Genomic DNA, 20506 nt, shown 5'->3' on the forward strand with positions numbered 1-20506 from the left:
TCTTGCCCAACTAACCAAACCTTGGGAAATCACCATAACATTAAAATATGGACTAATGGGGGAAATTAGGATACAGGACCAGATAGACCTGTGAAAAAGTTACTATACTACTGTCAGTCCGAGTAACAGACTCCAGTGAACTTCCCAAGGATATCATCATCTTTTTTTGTTGCTAAAAGCACTTTTGAGGGGTTTAGTTGTCCCGAGGGCTACCTGGCTTTCACTGTAGACTGCACTTCTTCCACAGGGCCTGGCAAAGCTCAGAGGTAGAGTAGGAAGTACATTATCCCCCATGTACTGAAGCTCGTGGGACTCTCCCAGCTTTGCTGTGGAGAGGCTGCCAGTCAGAGGGCATGCCCAAGAGATATAGTGTCAAGGTTCAGTTGAACATTACACAGAGAATTTGAACAAATAGTCACCAAGCCAAAGCAGTAAACGGAGCTTGTAGGCAACAGCAGGATGTGCCGGACTTCTCCCTCACGGCATCTGGATAGACGCCCACTTTCCCTTCCATGTCAGATGGCCTGTTAGCTAACGATTCCTGCTTCGTGCGAGCTGTTCTTTGTCGGTCTGTGCCATGCCACCAGAAAATGGACAGGGTGTATTTAAGTCAAGGTGAGCCCTTGGCTTCAGAGTCTCAAGTAGAGGGTAACCTGGGTTGTTTAGAGGTACATTTCACACTGTTGTGATTCTGTACTGTCTTACCATGGAGAACCCCTGAGAACTAGAGATTTGTTAACTCAAAATTTGTATTTCAAATGAATACTGCATGAGTTTAGTCAGATCTTGTTCAGCTTAAGCAAATTGCGGTGCAGCGAGTGTGTGGCAATTGATGTTCCAGACTTTAGGAGATACTTTTTCTCCCTTCTTTGTAATGGTTGCTGGGAGTTAAACCTGGGTTCTTTGGAAGAGCAGCCAGTGCTCTTAACTGGTGAGACACCTCTCCAGCTCCTTGTAGCTTCTTTACTTCATTAAAAAACAAAATTTCTACAGAATTGCTTTTGCGATACTATGAAACGTATTTGCTTAATATAAATGTGATTATAGATTTATTAAAGAAATTATGTAAAAGATGTATGCCGTGTAACTGTTGATCAGGCCAACCCTGATTAACATGTAAAAAGCAAATACATTTTTAGTTGCTACAAACTGGCACAAATTGTAACATGTAATTCATGTCATGAATTTAAGCTGGGCATTTCCCAGAGTAGTCTTTTTCACAAGTTTTGTTCAGATGCAAATCCATTGCCTTAATTCTAAAGCTCACTCCTTTCCTCACTTACACTGTTAAAGGGTCATTTTATGTTGTCAGTGTTGAACTAAGCTCACAATTTTTCCTTGAAAGTCTCCAAGTCAAATGTGTTTCAGAGTTTTGAGTTTTGAGGAAATAAGACATTGGTAATATTCATACAGTGTATATTATATGAGGGGCGTCCCATGGAATCCAACCATCTGGTTCTTCAGTGGAAGGCAAGCCTGTTCACACTAGCAAGGATTTTAGGGACCAGACATAGCCTCATATCTGTTTAAGTAAGTTTTTGTTCCTGGACACAATTGCTACAATCTTAGAAAAAAATTGAACGTATGGAGATAATCTCGTCTTCAACCATTTTGAATTTTGGAATTGCAGATAAGAAATTACAGGGTATTTCCAACCTTGCTTTTTAATCTCTTTTTCCTAACTCTACTAGGGTTACCTTCCTTAACCCGACTTATCACTGCCTCCACATCATGGTCTATCAAAATTTTCTAGGTTTTTCCCTGAGAAGGGTGTGCCTGATCTCTATCTTTATCTCAAATTCTGCCCTTGAGAGCCTGCCTCCTTGCCCCAGACTGAATGCGCTTAAGTTGGGCATGCTGCCCTAATGAGTAAGGCAGTTTAGTACATTTTCCATGTCAGCTGCTGTCTGTATCAATGCTCTCTCTCCCCTATGTGTTAACCACCACACTTTTTTACGTTGTACTTCACATTAATTATTAAAAGACACTGCTTTATGAAGGGATGCATTCCTCATTGGTCTAAATTCCCTCAGGAACCCTACAGCTCTGGTGGTTGACGCGGTATCTTGACCAAGCTCAAGTAAAGTCCCTAGAACTCCCAAGAATTAGTCCAGTGTATCTCTAGAAGAGGAACATGGATCTTCTCTTGCTACCAGAGTTAATCTTGACCGTAATAGCCACCATGGGTCTCAAAGGCTTTCATTTACAAGTCTTCAGTTGACTAGTCCTTGGCAAAGTCTTCCTCGCCATGTGAGCTAACTCCCTTCTCTTCCTGTGTACTTGGATATCTTAGTGAAATCATTATCTTCCCCTTTGAAGTACGAATATCATTTTTAAGTGCAACGAGAAAGAAACCTAGTATGGCTTCTAAGACTGAGTCTCCACTTCTCTGAGTTGACCACATCTTCCTCTTCCCCCTGGTCTATTTCATAATCCCTGGGGTGTGTGTGTGTGTGTGTGTGTGTGTGTGTGTGTGTGTGTGTGTGAGAGAGAGAGAGAGAGAGAGAGAGAGAGAGAGAGAGAGATCGTTCTCTACAGTATGCTTTTGAAGAGGTGACATGATGTCATCCATTTGCAGAGCCTCTTAGGCACAGTGTCATTGATGACCTGTGGACTTGGGTTGTCCATTGCTGTTTCTCTGCTCTCTTTCTCCCAGAAGACTCCCATGTAAGGCTGTCCTGCCATGCAAGGCTGTCCTGACATGCCTGTCCAGTGTCACACAGTTGTTTAGTCGCTGAGCATTACCGCCTCTCTGAAGTGATGCCAGTAGTCAAGCTTTCATCCGCGCTGAGGGACCACTAATGACTTCTTTCAGTTTACAAGTACCTTTAAGATATTTTTATATCTCTAAAAGCATTAGTATAGAAGTCTTATTTTCAGCCATGCCTCCTTACTGAGGAAGTCAGCAGGAGGCCAACATAGCTGAGGGGTGATAGGTGAGGGTAAAGATAACAGAAAACTGCAAGTGAAGGAGAGCATAGACAAACATTCCAAAGACCTCCCAGCTGAGGCCAGGAAGAAGGCTGCCTTGTGGCTGTAATTTCAATGTCAAAAGCCTTCACTCGCTTATAGTGGAATATTCTTCTCAAATGAATGAGTGAATGAGTGAGTGAGTGAGTGAATGAGTGAATGAATGAGTGATTGAGTGAGTGAATGAATGAATGAGTGAATGAATGAATGAGTGAATGAATGAATGAGTGAATGAATGAATGAGTGAATGAATGATGGGAGGGAAACATAGAGGCTCTGAAGAATTATGGAAAACTTCATGGTTGAAAAGGTATCTTGAACCAGATGCAGATCTGATACAGTGAGGTGGGTGAAACCCTTAACTTCTCTGTCACTCAGTCTACCGTATCTGGCAAGTAGTTGGTATGGGATTCAAAGAGCATTTTCTTGGACTAACACCTGGCACGTACCTGAGACTCGTTGTGAGTGTCAGCCAACCCTCCCCCTCTTAGCATCACTGCAGGTTTTTAATTACTGTTTTAAACCCTGACACAGAGTCCTCTCCGGATATTGATATGGAGAGAATAAGCTCTTTGTAAATGGAGATTTCGTCTCTGTCTCTTTCCAGTAACACACGTTTAGTTTCCTCTCTGACATCCTATGTCTATACCTCTCGGCTCCCCGCAGGCCAAGACAACCTTTCTGTAGTGCTGCACGTTCTTACAAGGTTTCTTGACATCAGGTCTTGAGGGAATACTTTTCAAAAACCCCCGGCCTCTCTTTAAAGATTATATTTATATATATATATATGTAATGCTCCTACCATCATACTGCACATTGAGAGACATTTTGCATTTTGCCGTTACTTGACATTTTAATAGCTATGGAATTTAAAGAGGTTTCTCAGTGTAAAGATTATTACATTGTTCTCTCCCTTATGTATTTAAAATTCACACTTATCATTCACATTCACGTACTTGAGGTATAGTTACTGGGGTTGCTGAACTTAACCATTCTTTATGATGAAACAATAAAATTGGAGCATCCATGGAAAGCAAAATTTGTTTCTCGAGCGACTGAAAATATCTGATAGAAGAAAACTTAACTTTCCGGAACTGATGCTTGTTAAGTCTGTCTTTTCCATAAATTATAGGTTGTGGTCCTCTCAGGTTCCTGCTGGGATATTGTGTGGGCATTCATAGGACCTTTTAGCCTTTTCTCTTCATCCAGTTGGGTTTCCTCTTTGGATAGAGAGAACATCCGTCAATGACAGTAAGCGATTTAATACCAGATAGTTACACCAAAGTCATTCCGGGGCCTCAGTATTTTTGCATTCTATGCAAACATTTCCCCAAGTGGCCTCCCTTAACTAGATGCTGTTTTATCTGCTTATAATAAAATTCAACTTTTCTTATGCGCATGCATGCCCCTTGTAATGATTATTTGTGTAATGCTAAATCTATTTTGGGCAAACAAAGTCACTCTGGTGTATGTTATGGAAAAACTCAAGAGATTTTTCTTTTTCATAACACATGTGCTTTACAGTGCTTCTCACATAATATGGTTTGTTTCTGAGGCCTCTTGACTCTTTATAGTTAAAATAATTATTTATCTTCCCTCCCTATATCTGTGCAGACAGGTCTCAGCTACACTTCCACGTGCTGGCCTTAGCCTGCTCTCTTTATGGGTCATTTATGCGCATTTTAAAAACAAATTAAGAATGCAGTACAAAAGTACACACATCTCTCATTTTGAGTCATTTACCTATGTAGACTCTTTGTGAAGAAAGACAGCCTCTCCCCGCAGGTGCAGCCACTCATTGTGAAATCTCTTCTTGGTTGCTTCCACCTCTGCTCATCCCAGAAGTTTTACCTCCTTCCCTGTATCTCTGTTCTCTCTGCAGTCTCTGTTGATAACTTTATGCAGCCACGTGACTCCAGATTCCTAGCTCTGTCTTCATTTATTCATTGCGTATTTATGTTTTAATCAGCACGAATATATTTCATCATGACATTTTAATACATATATCTCATTGCATTTCGATCTTTCATCAGCGATTGTCCTCTCTTGCCTCCTCACCCTGAGCTAGTCTGCTTTTCTTCCTAACGAATCTCACTTCTGCCCTCACGCCTTGCTTGTCCACACAAACCTCTCTCTTCTTTTAGGGACATATCTGATTACCATTCCATCCCTCAGTTTAAGTTTAGCAGAGCCATGAGTCAGTTCAACATCTGTGACAACATCTGCCCCAAACCCCCCACTCTCCCTCTGGATCCCCTCCACCACCCTGTGTTATTCAAGCAAAGACCTGAGAGCATTCACTAATCCCCATTCTCACTCTTGTCTTTAAGGAAGTAACACATTCTGAGAATCCTCTTTACTAGCACTGGAAGCTACTGACTGGTCCCTTGCCCTGGTCCTAGGATGTGGTTGTGCAGCTGAGCGCCAGTGGCATTTCCTACTGTCTCTGTCTCCAGCTTCACCCTCGTACTAACCTCATTTGGGCAATAGATGGACTTTCACCCTGTCTACTGCACCTCCAGGCCTTTTTAATATTGATTTGCTTGTTTGCTTATTTTTGAGGTAAGGTCTTGCCAAATAGCTCAACCCGGCTAGTCTTAAACTCTTTGGATTCTCCTCCCTCAGACTCCCAAGTGCTGGAAGGACAGATGTTTCTGCAGTACCCGGCTCTGACCTCTCTGTTGTTCCACCAGCGCACTTATCAACCCATCTGTTTCCCGCCTACCTATTTTCCTCCACTTTCTTAGGTGTTAAATGCTGTTAGCTTGGAATCCTACGTGGCATTAACTCATCATGACATAGCGCAGTGTGAATGCTACATAGCTGCGACCAACAAGGGCCACTTAAATATCTTTGTCAGTTTCTAGGCTCTTTAGTATTAAACAATCAAACAAGTAGAAATCAATGACCATAAACACAAACTAGAAAAATTGCAAAATCTGAAGTTCAACATCTGGGATTACATATCTGACTCTACTGATGCTCTCTTGACTGTGTTTGACAAAACACAATTCTCACTAAAATGTAATGATGTCATTACTGAATATAATAATAAAAATATATAATAAAATATATACAATAAAACCTTGAATTTGAGCCTACTAAGGAGTTAGAGGCATTTCTCATGCCCTAAATTATTTGTGCAGGCCGAGTGAGGTGGCCTGTGTTACACATTTGTACATCTTGTTTCTTAAGAATTCAAAATATTCAGGGGTGAAATATGTTTGAGTTATTCTGGTATTTCAGCTTGTTTCTGGATCCTTTCACCATGTTTTTCTGGGACACACTTCTTTTTTCCCATGCCTGCCTGGACCATCTGTGTACCAGGCATATTGTCTGAGATATAAAGTCTCTCCACCTCACTTCTTCAGAGAAGATTCTGACTAGTGATGGAGAAATGGCCTGCTTATTGAGAACTGTACCTCTGCATGGAAAGCTGGGGGGTCCGACCCAAAAGTCGCTGTCATAGTAAGCCGGGTCCTCAAGCCGAGTGTTTACCACCAATGCTTTGGCAGTACACAGACCGCCTGTGAAGTATATACAGCCCTCTGGAAGACGGGGTTTATTATCACCACCAGATGGTAATATATCTTAAAACTTACCCATTTTACTAAAAGTGTAACAAGATTTGTTTTACATTAAAAAAAAAACCCACCTTGGACAAATTTTACCTCAGGATTTATAGTAAAAACATATTTACCTCATGACTTAAAGTAAAAAAATTAATTTTTTGTCATTATTGAACGCTTTAATGTCTTAAAGCAACTGTGAACAAACCAATATTTCAACACAAACTAAAATTTCCAACCCCATCTGACTAAAAATTTCATAATTTCAGCCTTCATGTTAACTACATTCAAGGCAGATATGCCTAATCTTTCTTCTTTAAGAAAAGAAAGAATGTTGGGGAACCAAAGCCAGAGCCAAAGGGGAGCAGGGATGGGATGAAGGACCTGGATGGGGGACTGGGAAGGGGGCAACATTTGGAATAAAAATAAATAAAGCTATTTAATTTTAAAAAGAAGAGAAATATTAAATTGGCCTTGGTATAAGAAAATCATGAGTGTCTAGAAAATACTTCCTGAAACTCAGAGGGTGACAATAAAAAAGGCTTACTGGAATCCCTGGGGTAATTAACATTCTTTCTTCTCTTAATATTAAATATTTTACTTTAAAGTTTTCTTACAATAAAACTTTAATGTAAAAAATTAATTGTTTAATATTAGTTAATACTAACAAATTTTAGGGTCACTTTCTCCTCGTATATAAAAGCTTAGAATCTTAGAATTCTTGTTAGAATCTAAGAGGGTCCTTTTACACACCCTAATACCCTTCTGAGGTCATTTCTGAAGTCTGGAGATTTTATCTCTGAGCCCATGTGGTAACATTTCACAGTTAGCATGACTAAGACGTTATCTAACAAGACAAGACGAAGTTCTTAAAATACAGATTTCCAGTGTGGGGCCTAGGAACTGTCCAGGTCAGAATTACCTGGCCACCTCCCTCTGTAGATTTCATAATAAAACGAGAGCCAGACCGAGAAGTAACACAAGTTGGCGCTTTTGTGTGACCTCCGCTGCAAATTTGATCAAGCAACAATCTGGTCCTGCTCAAATATGAATACAAGAAGTGAGTTATTTATATGTTGAAATCTCAGACCGTTTGAAAGGTATACCATGTGTGCTGTTAAAAGGTTTTTAATTTAAAATTATTTTGTTAGATAATCATGTTCCAAGTGACAGTATGATTTATCACCACCAATCAAGATTCTGATTCCTTCTTAACTTTCTGTTTGTATCTGTTTTTGTTCTCTGTTACATAAATATGAGGTTTATATATAAAATTCTGACTGTGTCATATAGGACTAATGAGTCACAGATGGGAGCATCCTGGCACATTACCATCTAATAACACTTTAAACTCATATTCCATAGTAAAAACAAAAGCAAACTGTACACATCTGTTTTCCAACTTGGGGCATTGCTGGGTTTGTGCAGAGTCGATGCTTAAAGGACTTTCACTTAGGGGGAGTTTAAAAGGGACACAGGTCACCGCAAACCTGCCCAACCACTTAATACCCTTATCAGAGTCGATTTGGCACGAGGGGTAAGGTTTCCTTTGCTTGGCTTCCTGAGAACTCAGAGCTAAACCGTGAGAGTCAGGACCTGAACCAGTAGCACTGAGACACATCTTCAGCCTCAAACCTAATTTTGTTGGTTGTCTTAACAAGACAAACATATCCCCAACATCAGGAAAATGAGAAGATTCCCACTAATAAACAAATACAGTTAAAAACCTAGGAACTCTCAGGCCTTTGCTGAAAATCAGTCCTCAAACAGGAAGGTGGACAGACAAGGAGGAAATGGAAGCTATTCATCCATTGATGTGGGTTGGCGTTAACCTATATGGTAAACAGTTTGATAGCTTTAAGAAGGGTTAAAAGACTCTAATTTCCAATGTGTTTTTAAAAAAGAAATGGGACAAAGGCAGAGATTTCCCCAGTTGATAACACTGTGTAGATAACTTTATGCACGTTGCCACACGCTGGGCTCCTCGAGCAATCCCCCCATTCTCCTTGGCTAAGGAATCCAAAACCACTTTTCTGCTTGAAGGGGTTGTGCATACTGTCAAATTCTCTTGAAAAAGTTACGTGACAGAAGCAATTGCCGTTGAGTGTGACTGTAAATCACCCTGACAGGAAGCACACATGCTGTAAGAGACAGATTTCCATCCACCACCCTCACGAGAGAGCCTAAAACCAGGGCAGACCTGAGAGCTGTCACCTCATCAGAGAGAAAAATTTGATTTGTTGGGTGGTAACACGTGTGTGGAGAACTGTGTTTGTCCTGGGGAGTCCTTCCAATCTGACAATAAAAGTTTGTCTGCCGTTGTTGTTGATAAAAGAAACAATATGTATTTTATATGTATTACACGTCTTAATTTGTAAACAGAATACCAGTAGGCAGAATGTTCTCATAACAATGTCTGCAGTTAGCTCCATCTTGGACTAACCTTTTAAAAAGAAGTTTCCAGAAATATTTAAGAGTTGCGAGCTGTACACACCAATGGGCACACATTCCACTGTACCTACCACGATGAGTTTGCAGCCTGGCCATTCCAGGCTTTGTGGGATGCCTGTTTTACCGTGGGGCCTCTTGGGTCTAACATGTCACCGTGAGCTCAGAACCTGAGCGGGAAGGGGAGGCTGTCGGCACGTTCTTGTTTTGTTGGTCTGCCAGTGAAATGTCTGTGTGACGTTTTGTGTCGTGTTGTTTTGGTGTTGTGCCTCGTCCGTAGGGCCTGCCAGGCTTCCCCACAGTTGCTGCCCTTCACAGCAATCAGATCCTCACCGTCAAGGTTTGTAAATGAAGCTCACGCCAACTCAGTCAGAGCCACAATCAGCATAAGGGTGAACGAGAACCGTCCATGGCCTTTCCCGGCTTCTGCTGGTAACGGCAGGTGGCTGTGTTGAGCACCGAGGACCTCGTGTGTTTAAGCGAGGTCAGGTAGGGTCTAAGGGAGAGCCTCCTGAGCCTTCATGAGGAGGAGAGTGAAGTTAACCATGTTCGGCGACAGCCAAAGGCTGCCTAGAAGGCTGCCTCCTATTTGTGGCTGGGTTCACACACATTCCAATGCTCTGCGATCCCAGCCAATCAAGTCCTTCTAAGTACTCAAGGTTGGGTGTCCGGTTCGTGGCACATTATGCTGGTTGGCAGATCTGACCGAGTTGGAACTGGTGCTTTGTCGATAGACTTTCTACTCGGGGTGCTGAAGACGGGGTCATTCCGGTTCACTAGGTTTTGTAAACGGGTGCCCTAAAAGACCGTCCCCCAACATCCAAATGGTGGGCTACAAACGGGACTCACTTCTAATCAAAAGGGGTCTAGGCTCCTTCCATGGCAAGGCTGTCTTTCTTCCTGAGGCCGAAGGTCTGTCAGACGTGAGCACCAGTTCTGTTTTATTTAACGGTTATTATGAATCTAATGCATATATCTTTATTTCTTCCTCGGGGCCTTCTGATGCTTATCCTTCAACTCTCTGATCTCTGAACTTCAACCTCTGACCTCACCTGCCTGATCAGATGGTGTTTCCTAAAATCAATCATGGCTTTCTGTCTGCTGATCAGCAGCTCATTAAACGCCGGCTGATTAAGGTAGTGCTGCTTGCTGCTGGAGTCTCATTCTCCTTCGCATTCAGTTGTCGCTCAGGGCGCTGTAGCCTCTGCATTTACCTCTCCTGCATGGCGCATAAGCGGTGGGCGGGCCTTTGTCAATATTCTAGAAGAGAATTACGTTTGGTGGCTGACAGTCTAGAAAGCCCACCTGTTTTGGGGAGGGGGTTGTTTTGTTTTGTTTCTTAATCAAACAGCTTCAATCGTCACCAGCCCTAGGCACACATTTCTTCAGCCCTCCGGCTCTGATAAATTATCCGTATTATACAACAGAGCAGAAGCCTGTTAATGCTTAGTCATAGATTCTGCGAGTATATGTATTTTCAAACTGAAAATGAAGCCGCCCATCGATTGGGGTATTGGACCCAGTAGAATAAACAAGGGCTTTTACAGCTCTGAATACGTTAATAAACAGTGCACTCTGATAAGCGGGCTGCCGGAACGAGAGCTGCTTCAGTTTCATAGCACCTGTCTGGCTCTCTCACAATAAATATTTGCTCCTTGCTGGCAGATAGATTGCAAGCAGGTTATATATTTATGGTGGGCTCATTCTTTAAACATAAATGTAAATTGGAGACTATGAATTTAAAGTGCTGAAATAGAACCTGGTTATTAACCGCTCATGATTGTTGTTGGTTCATTTCCTTCCTCCATTCCAGGGTGACCAAGGACAGGCAGGGCCTCCAGGACCCCCAGGCCCTCCTGGTCCAAGAGGTCCCCCTGGGGACACAGGAAAAGACGGGCCCCGAGGAATGCCAGGAGTACCCGTGAGTTTCTTCCTGGATTGTTGTTGTCCTTGTTAAGGGGTAAGAAGTGGGGTGGAACAGGTGGTAAGGAAGGATAGGCCAAGAGTTCCAGTGACTAGAGGGAGCTGGGTGGAATGCAACAGTGTTTCACCTAACTGCTCAGCCCACAGGGGCCCACAGACAGCACCCTCGTGCATCTTAGGTAAGCTTTGGGAAGCTCATAGTGAGAGGTGCCCAGTCCTGCTCTATCCTGCCTACCACTGGATACAGCACTGCCTCTTTGGATGAAGTGAGATAGTGGGGAAAGAAATAAAGCAACACTGATAACGTTTGCTTAAAGGCCAATAGCACACGCAATAAAGCCACACACCACTGAGGGAAAGCAAGTGCAACTTGCTAATATTTGGTCCCTTCCAAAAGACCTGGCTAAGAGTGCAGATAAAAACAATTAAAAAGTAATGACTTTAACATCAGAGGGTATGGCCATATTATTACTTTGTATTTGTGTCTGAGGCTTATCTATCAGAAATCAGTTTAAAATGATCTCAATACTAAAATTAGCCATATCACTATTAAAAACCTGGGACACTGATAAATGATAGGACTTGTTACACGAAGCACAACAATTGAAAGGAATGAATATATGAATGAGAAAAATGATCTGGATGATGTTGTGCCTCCAGGGTTAGGAATTAAGGTTTATTGCTGAGTTAAATTTTATTTAATGTGTTGCTTAAATTGTTCTCATGTGTGATTTTTCCAGTTCGAAAGTAATGATGGAAATATTTTCTAACAAAGTAGAAATGCCTGAAAACCAAGGGTAAAAATTAAAACCAGCCATATTTGGTAATGTTATTGTATGTTGTCTTTGCATCTTACTTAATGTATACATTTTTGTGTTGTTGTTTTTTTTTAAAGAATTTTTTTAAAGAATTATTACACAGGGCACTGTATCCCTTTTTGCTGCCGTCATCTCTAGAGTCCCATTTCCCTTCATGAAGACCCTGTGCTTGCTCACACGAGGGAGGAACTGACTCAGCCACTTGCTGGGACTGCTTTCCCTCAACAGTGAGAAGTGGTGAATTCACCCTAACCCTGTCTTCTTAATGTCCACCATTTTCTCAAATTGGTATGCCGAAGAGAGCCTTCCAGAGCTTTGAGGGTATCAACAGCTTTCTTTGACAGCTAGTCATAAAGTGGCTGTCTTCAAATAACCAGTTGAAAGCTAGCAGACATTGTGGCTCCTTCCTGTGATGCCAGCTCTCAGGAGGCAGAGCCAGGAAGACAGCTGTGACCGACATGAACAGGTTGTAGCCATGGCCCAGCAGGTATGAGCACTGGCTGCTCTTCTGACCTCAGTTTGATTCCCAGCACCCACATGAAAGCTCACAAACGTCTGTAGCTCTGGTTCCAGGCATCCAACACTGCCTTTTGGCTTCTGAGGGCATTGCACACAGAGATAGTGCACAGACATACATGCAGACAAAAAAAACCACATGTACACATAAAATAAATATTTTCTAAAAAGGTGTATTTTAAAAAAAAAACAGCCTGGACTACCCAGTGAGTTCTACCAGTTGAGAGAACAATATATAAACCTGTTTTTAAAACAAAGAAATGATAATCTAACATATTATATATTATATAATGAATATTGCATATTATAGCAGAAACAAATTTATGGAAGAAGTTACTGTCAGGAAACAAAAATAATAGAGCTGGGGTGTTGGCCAGTCAATAGGTGCCCCACAAGCATGAAGACCAGAGTTCACATCCCAGCGAGCATGTCCAGGCTGAGCACAGCAGGCTAAGTTTGTAACCCCATCACAGGGAAGGCAGAGGCTCCCTGGTGATTGCTGGCCAGGCAAATCAGTGACATCCAGGTTCAGTGAAAGGCCCTGCCTCCAAAGTCAGGCAGGACAATAATCGAGAAGATATAGGATGTCAGTCTCTAGCAGTGGTGCCTTTACACAAAGGGCAAAGAAACTAAAGATTTCCACAAATAGATTTGACTTTTATAATGATCTTAGGTAATTTGCGTATACTAGAAAAGGAGATTCTGTAAAAGCGAACTGGGCTCTGGAGAGATGGCTCAGCAGGCAAGAGAGCTCACTGCTCTGGTTTCCAGCACACGGTGGCTCACAGCTACCCTTTTAACTTCAGTTCTGGGGAGGGCAGTGTACTCATCTGGTCTCTGTGGGGCACCATGGTGCACATAGACATAAACGAGGGCAAAACACTCACACCGAATAAAAATAAATACATCTATTTTTAGTATGATCTGGAAATTAATCATTTCTGAAAGACCAGTAACATCTACTTGTATTAGAATTATAGACACACATCTCTGTAAACCAGTAGCCAGAGGCTGTCATTACGGTGTGGCTATAGAACACAGTAGTAAGTTCCATATGACCCTGATCACTGTGAAACGAAGCCATATGAAATAGCAGGATATTCTGTCAGTTTTAATAAACATGTTACTTCAGCTCTGACTAATGCAAAAGCACAAACTTCAAACTCAGCCCCTGCTCACTTTGCCACGTAATGCTGTGGCGAGAGTGCCTCTCTGGCCTGCATGGGTTCTTTGTGTCAGCATCTGAAACACACAAGGATCTAGATAATTTTATCAAACCCTAAAACACATGATTACAGTCAAAGAAAGGCTCTCAGCTCTTTGTGGAATGTTTATATTCCATTTAATCTTTAAAAAGCAAAGCAAACAAACATGGTACTGGACATTCACATGACCAGCAATATTGGAAAGAAAAGATAACTGAAAAAAATTTTAAATGCTTTCTAATTACTTGTTATTATTAATTTTTTTAAGGGTGAACCAGGAAAACCAGGAGAACAAGGCTTGATGGTACGTAACTTGGTTTATTTTCATAATAAAAACAATAGAAAGATCATTAAAAACTATGGTTTATGAGTGAGTAATTGGTCTTTTTGTGTGACCCATAACAGAAAGAGTAATTTATGAAAGAAAGTTACATGTCCTGCTTACTACATGCTAAGGACCTCAAGACTACCCTAACATCAGGACTCTATGGCTATGAAGGGACAGCAGGACTATGGCAACTCTTGTAAAGGAAAACATTCAACTGGGGCTTTCTTGCAATTTCAGATGTTCAGTCTATGTCATCATGGCTGGGAGCATGGTGTCATTCACACAGTCATGGTATAGGAGAAGTAGCTGAGAGTTCTGTATCTTGATCCACAAGCAGGAGAGAGAGAGAGAGAGAGAGAGAGAGAGAGAGAGAGAGAGAGAGAGAGAGAGAGAGAGAGAGACAGAGAGAGACAGAGAGAGACAGAGAGACAGAGAGACAGAGAGACAGAGAGACAGAGAGACAGAGAGACAGAGAGAGACAGAGAGAGACAGAGAGACAGAGAGACAGAGAGACAGAGAGACAGAGAGACAGAGACAGAGACTGGGCTTGGCCTAAGGTTTCAAAGCCCCAATGACACACTCTAACAAGGCTTTACCTCCAAATCCTTCTAATCCTTTCAAAGAGCAGTCAAACACATTAGCCTATGGGGGCCATTCCCATTAGACCCACCACAGCTACATATCCATACAAATAACGTGGGGATGGGGATCTGTGATGGGGTGGATGAGGGGTTCTACCATTCTGCAAAAACAGAATCCCATAGTGAGGTCATGTTGCATGGATTGTGTGAACACCAAAGTCCCAGTTCCTTGTGTTTGTTGGTCCTTTGCCAGTGTATAAAGGTCACAAAGAGAACATCTTCAACTGACTATCTCCTCCTCTTTTTCTCAAGTTGCCATTCTAACCCTCTGTGTGATTTTTTTAACATCACCAGAGAGAATGAGATGATCCTTCTGATACCCAAACATCAGAGATGGCCCAGGCTCCCCTGGGATGTAGAATGAGAGGTACAGTCAAGTTTGAGTGTCCATGCTCACATCAGGCAGATAGCTCGGGCATAAAATGTATTCTAATAATTCTTACTGCATGCCTAGGCAGGCTAATGCACAGACACATAACAGCTGACTAAAAACTAAGCATGCAAATGCAGAAAGGAGTAAAGGCTTCCTCCTGCAGGAACTGCCTTCCATGGTGCCATACTGGGGCGACCAGCCGCTCTGCAGGTGGAGCTGAGCACTTGTGAGGTGAATGCACCCCGGGGCCAAGCCTTACCCACCACATGGAAACCACCTATCCATGGCCTGGATGATCAAGATAGATCATTCAGTACAGATTCTCTTTGTCATATAAGTTCTAAAAAAGAAAATTATAAAACAGTTATCATCGGGAACACCTGCATGGAGGGACAGACAGCCTTACTTCACGGTGTACAGGTCCAGAGCAAAGGAATTCTTGGAAAAGTAAGAAATACATTTTTGAAATTGTTTTAAGCACCTATAATTTCTGTACTGGGAAATGATCAAATCTACTTGCCATTCTTGGGAGCCCTTGTGTACCCCAAGTCTGCTTCAGCTTCCTGGCACCTAGTGCCATGTCTTGAACATATCTAGTGTTTTCCAGTTAAACAGGTGTTTTAGCAAAGTATGTTCCCTGGCTCCCTGAGGGTATCTATCTATTCTCCAAGACAGATTATATGAACAGTTCATAATCTCACTTTCCTGCAGTTTCTTGTTATAGGTTTGTCTGTGTTCTTAGAGTACCAGAGATAGACCCAGGGCCTTACGCAGGCTAAGTACTTTCTTTACTAAGCTATTTCCACTCCTAATTTAAATCATGACAAACAAATGCTTTGCATAGCCCTAAATGAATTATAGTGCTATCTTAGTATGCTTCCGTTTCCCATCTCCTATAAAGAAAACTTTCTCAAATGCAGATAAACATTGACCATATTTTCCATAAACCTTTTCGTCTCTCTCTACAGTCTTCAGATGAGTTCATGGCTCATTTTCTACATGCAGCCAAGAAATTTAAATGAAATCACAAATGGCTCAAGGCTTAATGATCTTCTAAAGTGCATTTATAGATTTTTCCCCCCGAAGGTGTAAAATTACTGGTTTATATGAACATTCCTTTATTTATACGCCAAGTGGTCAAGTCCTAATGTACATCTCAGTGACCATTCAGAAATGACTGTAGGTAATATACAATTCAGACCAAAAGCTAGAAAGTTCTGTGCCCGCCCCCTCGCCCCAATCCCAAAGATGGCCGCCATTCTGCCTTGTGTCGCCAGGAGTTAGCTTTGTCTGCATTTGAATTTTATGCTGATTGACTCGTACAACATGTCCACATTTGTGTCTGGATTCTTTCATTCAGCATTGTATCTGTGAGATCATCTACTCCTGTTTTAATAGCCTTCACAGCTGTTCAAAAAAAAAAAATGGGAGGAGGGACATTACTTCCTCTGTTATCCCGTTAAAACTCCATCACTCAGAGCAGTGAATGAATGAGTGTCTGTCTGACCTTGGGCAAGTCACTTAACCTCTCGATTTCTCATCCGTGCAGGAAAAATAACAGCCTTTGCCTGCCTTAAAAGCTGGCCAGAGACAAATGCAATAAATTAGCGTAAATCTCTTTCAAATCTGCAATGAGAACTATATGAGTATGTTATCATTCTTTGTTCTCTACACAGTACAGGTGAGCATGGATTTACATAACAGATGTATTCATGAAGGCTTTTTTTTATGTTTTAGATGAGTCAGGTTTTCATGAATCAACCTATTTTTAAGTTGCGGCAGAATTCGGTTCTTTCAAACTGTCCTTCTCAGGGCCTTTGTGTAAAACAGCCTAACTCCTTAGCTCCTTTCCTCAGAAAACTGACTTTGTATGTTTTATGCATGTCTGTTAACCTGAATGATTCCTGTTCATTTTAAAGCATCTCAGAAAGAGTATACTACATATATGTTTGAATATTTGTTTGCTTTCATTTAGTTTAGTCTGAATTTATTTTTGAAAATCAGCTTGCATTTACCAGGCTGGCCTGGAAATCACTTTTTAACTCAGGCCGGCTTCAAACTCATGATCTTCCTGCCTGGCCTCCTGAATTCTGCTATGATAAGAATGTGGTTCTATATCTACCATTTAGAGTGGTTTTTCTGTGAGGCAAGACCTTTTGTGGAGGGTGTGTGTGTGTGTGTGTGTGTGTGTGTTCACACATGCATGCACACACAGTGCTTTAATCTAGAAGTCGGATAGGGAGAGAGGCGCACTGCCTCCCTCGGTGGTGCCGGCCTTGAAAGCACTCACTGCGTGACGTGGTCCGTATTCTCCGTATAGATGCATGTACTCTTGATATCGAATGCTGTTCCACGTGTCTTGTTGCATTACGAGCAGCAAGTGCCGACATGAAGTGTTCCGTGAGCCACAAAGGCTTCCATAGATGAGTAGTATCCCTCTCGAGACGAAGCGTCAAGCAATGTAAGCAGCCACACAGATGGGCCCTGGAAAGGCTGTAGAAGGAAGGTTGGGTAGCCAGTGACATCAGAGCATGCCAGCACTGCAGGTAGTGGTCCTGTCCCTGTCCTCTCTGTCACCGAGCCTTCTGTATGTCGCATCCTGTTGCCCCTCTGCCATGATGTCACTTCTCATTCACTAGTTGAAGCAGAGCACAGTGACCAGCGCCGCTCTTTCCCGTCTGGCTCTATCCCCTGTTGGTCTGAGTAGCTCAGTAGTGCTTGTTTAGAGGAGGGTTCTAACCGTGCTCTGGGGGGGTCTTTATGAATTTCAAATGTCTCTGACGATGACGTGAGGAAGCTAAAACGAACCGACCAAACCGTTTACGAGTTCGTCAGGTAGGGATTTCGTTTTCACAGTCCAGGGTGGATCGTTACACCGTCTAGTAACCATCTGAAGAGGAGCGGCGAGCATGACGCAGTAAGAGAGAAAGCCTGGAGCTCACGCAGGCCTATTTCCCTCGAATCCTGCTCAGCATCTATTCTGTAAATGTGACCTTCCGGCTTTCTGAGAAGTTCAGGGGAGATTGTAAAAGACAGAATCCGTCACTTGGCAAAAAGTTCGTGATACCTGAGTAAGAGCAGACCCCTCCCCCAACACACAGTATCCTGTAAAACCAGAGACAAGAACATGGCTGACGGCTGGCCACGGCTGGCAGTGCTTAGGGTTAGAGTCTAACACAGGCTATATCTAGATCCACACCCCCCCCCAGGTCTTCCGAGCCTGCAGCATTCCAAACAGTTGTTAGAATCGTATATAAAGACATCTTTCCTATATACACATGCCCTTACTGGTTTTGTTTCTTCTAAAAGTGAAGAAGTTCTTGACAATACAAAAAACAGATGGCATTTTCGTAGTATTTTTTGATCCCTGCCTGTCCCCTGACAGACTGCTTCCCTTTGGCCAACCTGACACAGCTGGGAGGAGGGAGCCTGGATGGAGAAAATGCTTCTATCCGCCTATGAACAAGTCTATGGGCGTTTTCATTAATGTGGAGGACCCAGCCTGCTCCACCCGCACAGGGGTCCTTGGTCTTATAAAACGCAAGCTGAACAAGCCAGCAAGGAGCACTCCTCCATGGTCAATGCTTCAGTTGCTGCCTTCAGGGTCCTGCCTTGAGTTCCCACCTAAGAGGAACTACGATAGACTGTTTATTAGCTGCGAGCCTTCTCTCCCCGGCTTGCTGTTGGCCCTGGTGTTTTATCACAGCAATGGAAGGTAAACGTAGACACCCGGATGCTCTGCTTCAGTCTAACATGACTGTACCTGAGGTTTCTTAGGCGCTTTCCCACCCCCATTCTGAAACTGTTCCTTCCTGTTTTCACCCAGTTGGGGTGCAAACTCCTCGTCTCAGTCACTCTTCACCCTCTTTATTATAAAAAGACTTACATGTCACTCATTGCGCTCTACGGCCTCTAAGAACTCAGAAGAAGTCGTTCTCCACTAGAAGGAAACTTGGACATGTAGGTCTGAGCAGTGTGTGGATACTCTGAGTTTGTCTTAGTTTCACTTATTAACACATCATTACATCTGAGTCCAGAGTCGTTGAAAATGGCTATTAACAGCATAAGCTTCAATAGTGTTTCTGCCTCATTTGCAATGAAGCTGTAAGGAGCGATTGGTGAAGGCTCGCTTCACGTTAGCTTCAGCTACAGTGGTTCGCTAGGCTACAGTTGAAAAACTCAGGGTTCCCAAACCGAACTTTGATCTGCCTGCCCTCTTGGTCACCGGATGATAGACACTGAAGACTACAGCAGACTCCCCGGCCCTTCACTCCCCACCCCCCACCCCATTCATTTGGTTCTGAGAAACTGAGACCTGCCCCAACCCACGTCCACCCCACCCCCATTCCACAGAGCCCTTCCCACCTCCCTGGGTTTGTTCCTAGCCAGTGAGGCATTGTTTTCCAAACAGGCAAGAGAAAATAGACAAGTGATACCTTCTTATCTCTAGGTACACCAGCGACCCTTCCTGCAGCTCAGCCTAAGGGGCTCCCTGTTAATTCCGCTGTGAACAGACTTCTAGAAGTATCCTAGGGTGCATTAGTGTAGGGGGAAACAGAAAGACCCCTTAACTGTCATTAGAAGAACAAACAATCTAAAAGGCAGACAGATGACAGGAGTCATTTGATTTTGATTTTCTTGAATGACTCCTAGACTGTGACTATGATAATTCACTATGGTGAATATCTTTATGCCATTTCTAGCTTAAGTTTAGCCAAAAGCCCTGTATTATATTGAAGAGATTAAAATATCTAGAACTTAGAGTCGCCATTCAGAGAACATGCTATTGAAAGATACAAATGCCCTTCCAAATCTATATCCTGTTCATTTCCCATTAAATGTACAGATGTGCCTCATGTTTCTTCATTATGTATTAATACATTATAAATAAATTCAAAGGCAATTTTCAGACAAAAGAAAAATTCTTAGGAAAAATGTACAAGGCACTAACAAGTTACAAACCAAGATGATGAACCTTTAAACATGTTCTACCTTCTACCTTTCACAAAATTATTCTCAAAGTGATTTATAAAGCTGGAATTCAGAAATGTGTGCTCCTAAAAGTCTAGACACAGAATGTGCCAGCGAGAGGAAATCTGCAGCAAGCCCCACCCCTAGTCCCCAGGCTACTCCCTGTCTCTTCTATGCCTTCACCCATGTTCTCCGCTGATCACAGGACCTGACTCCAGGCACATCCCACAGAATAACTCCACTGAGTCGAGCCACAATTAAAGCATTTGTGCAGTTACCTTTGGGAGATGTCTGTGAGGCCATTAACCAAGCTTTCACTGAGTAGGAAAGACCTCTGCTGAAGATGGCTGCCACCATCTCTTGAGCCCAAGAAGAAAACCAGCAGACTATCTTGATAATATTCCTCATTACTCTGCTTCCTGCTCTGCAGAGAGGTGATGCTGTGATACACACACACACACACACACACACACACAGCCCTTATCACTATGATGAACTCCATACTCCCAACCTTGAGAAAATAAGTCTGCCCATGCTTAAACTGCTTCTTGTCATATATGGGCCCACAGCAACAAAGAAAGCAACCAACACACCATGGCATCATCCTATGTTCTGGTTTGGTCTTGTGGACATCAGTGGTGTGGCTCCCCTTCCAAATAGAACCAGGGAGAGGGGATCCACTGTCTTCAAAATGAGCTGATGCCAACGGGCAGAAAGGCTCAGGGCTAGCATCTCAGCCATGGT

At 42.7% G+C, this 20506-nt stretch overlaps 1 protein-coding gene across 4 annotated transcripts in view; it reads left to right on the plus strand.

Annotated features, from left to right (window-relative positions):
• Col25a1 (collagen type XXV alpha 1 chain) overlaps positions 1-20506 on the plus strand; it is a 392736-nt gene that overhangs the window by 264075 nt on the left and 108155 nt on the right. For 2 of the 4 annotated variants that reach the window (NM_001447416.1, XM_087634148.1), the window contains 3 exon segments: positions 10052-10123; positions 10801-10908; positions 13718-13753. In NM_001447416.1, the coding sequence (NP_001434345.1) occupies positions 10052-10123; positions 10801-10908; positions 13718-13753 (216 nt within the window). 4 annotated transcript variants of the gene reach the window in all.

This window comes from Rattus norvegicus, chromosome 2 (genome assembly GCF_021556685.1).
Source record: "Rattus norvegicus strain SHRSP/BbbUtx chromosome 2, alternate assembly SHRSP_T2T, whole genome shotgun sequence".
NCBI classification, from domain to species: domain Eukaryota; kingdom Metazoa; phylum Chordata; class Mammalia; order Rodentia; family Muridae; genus Rattus; species Rattus norvegicus.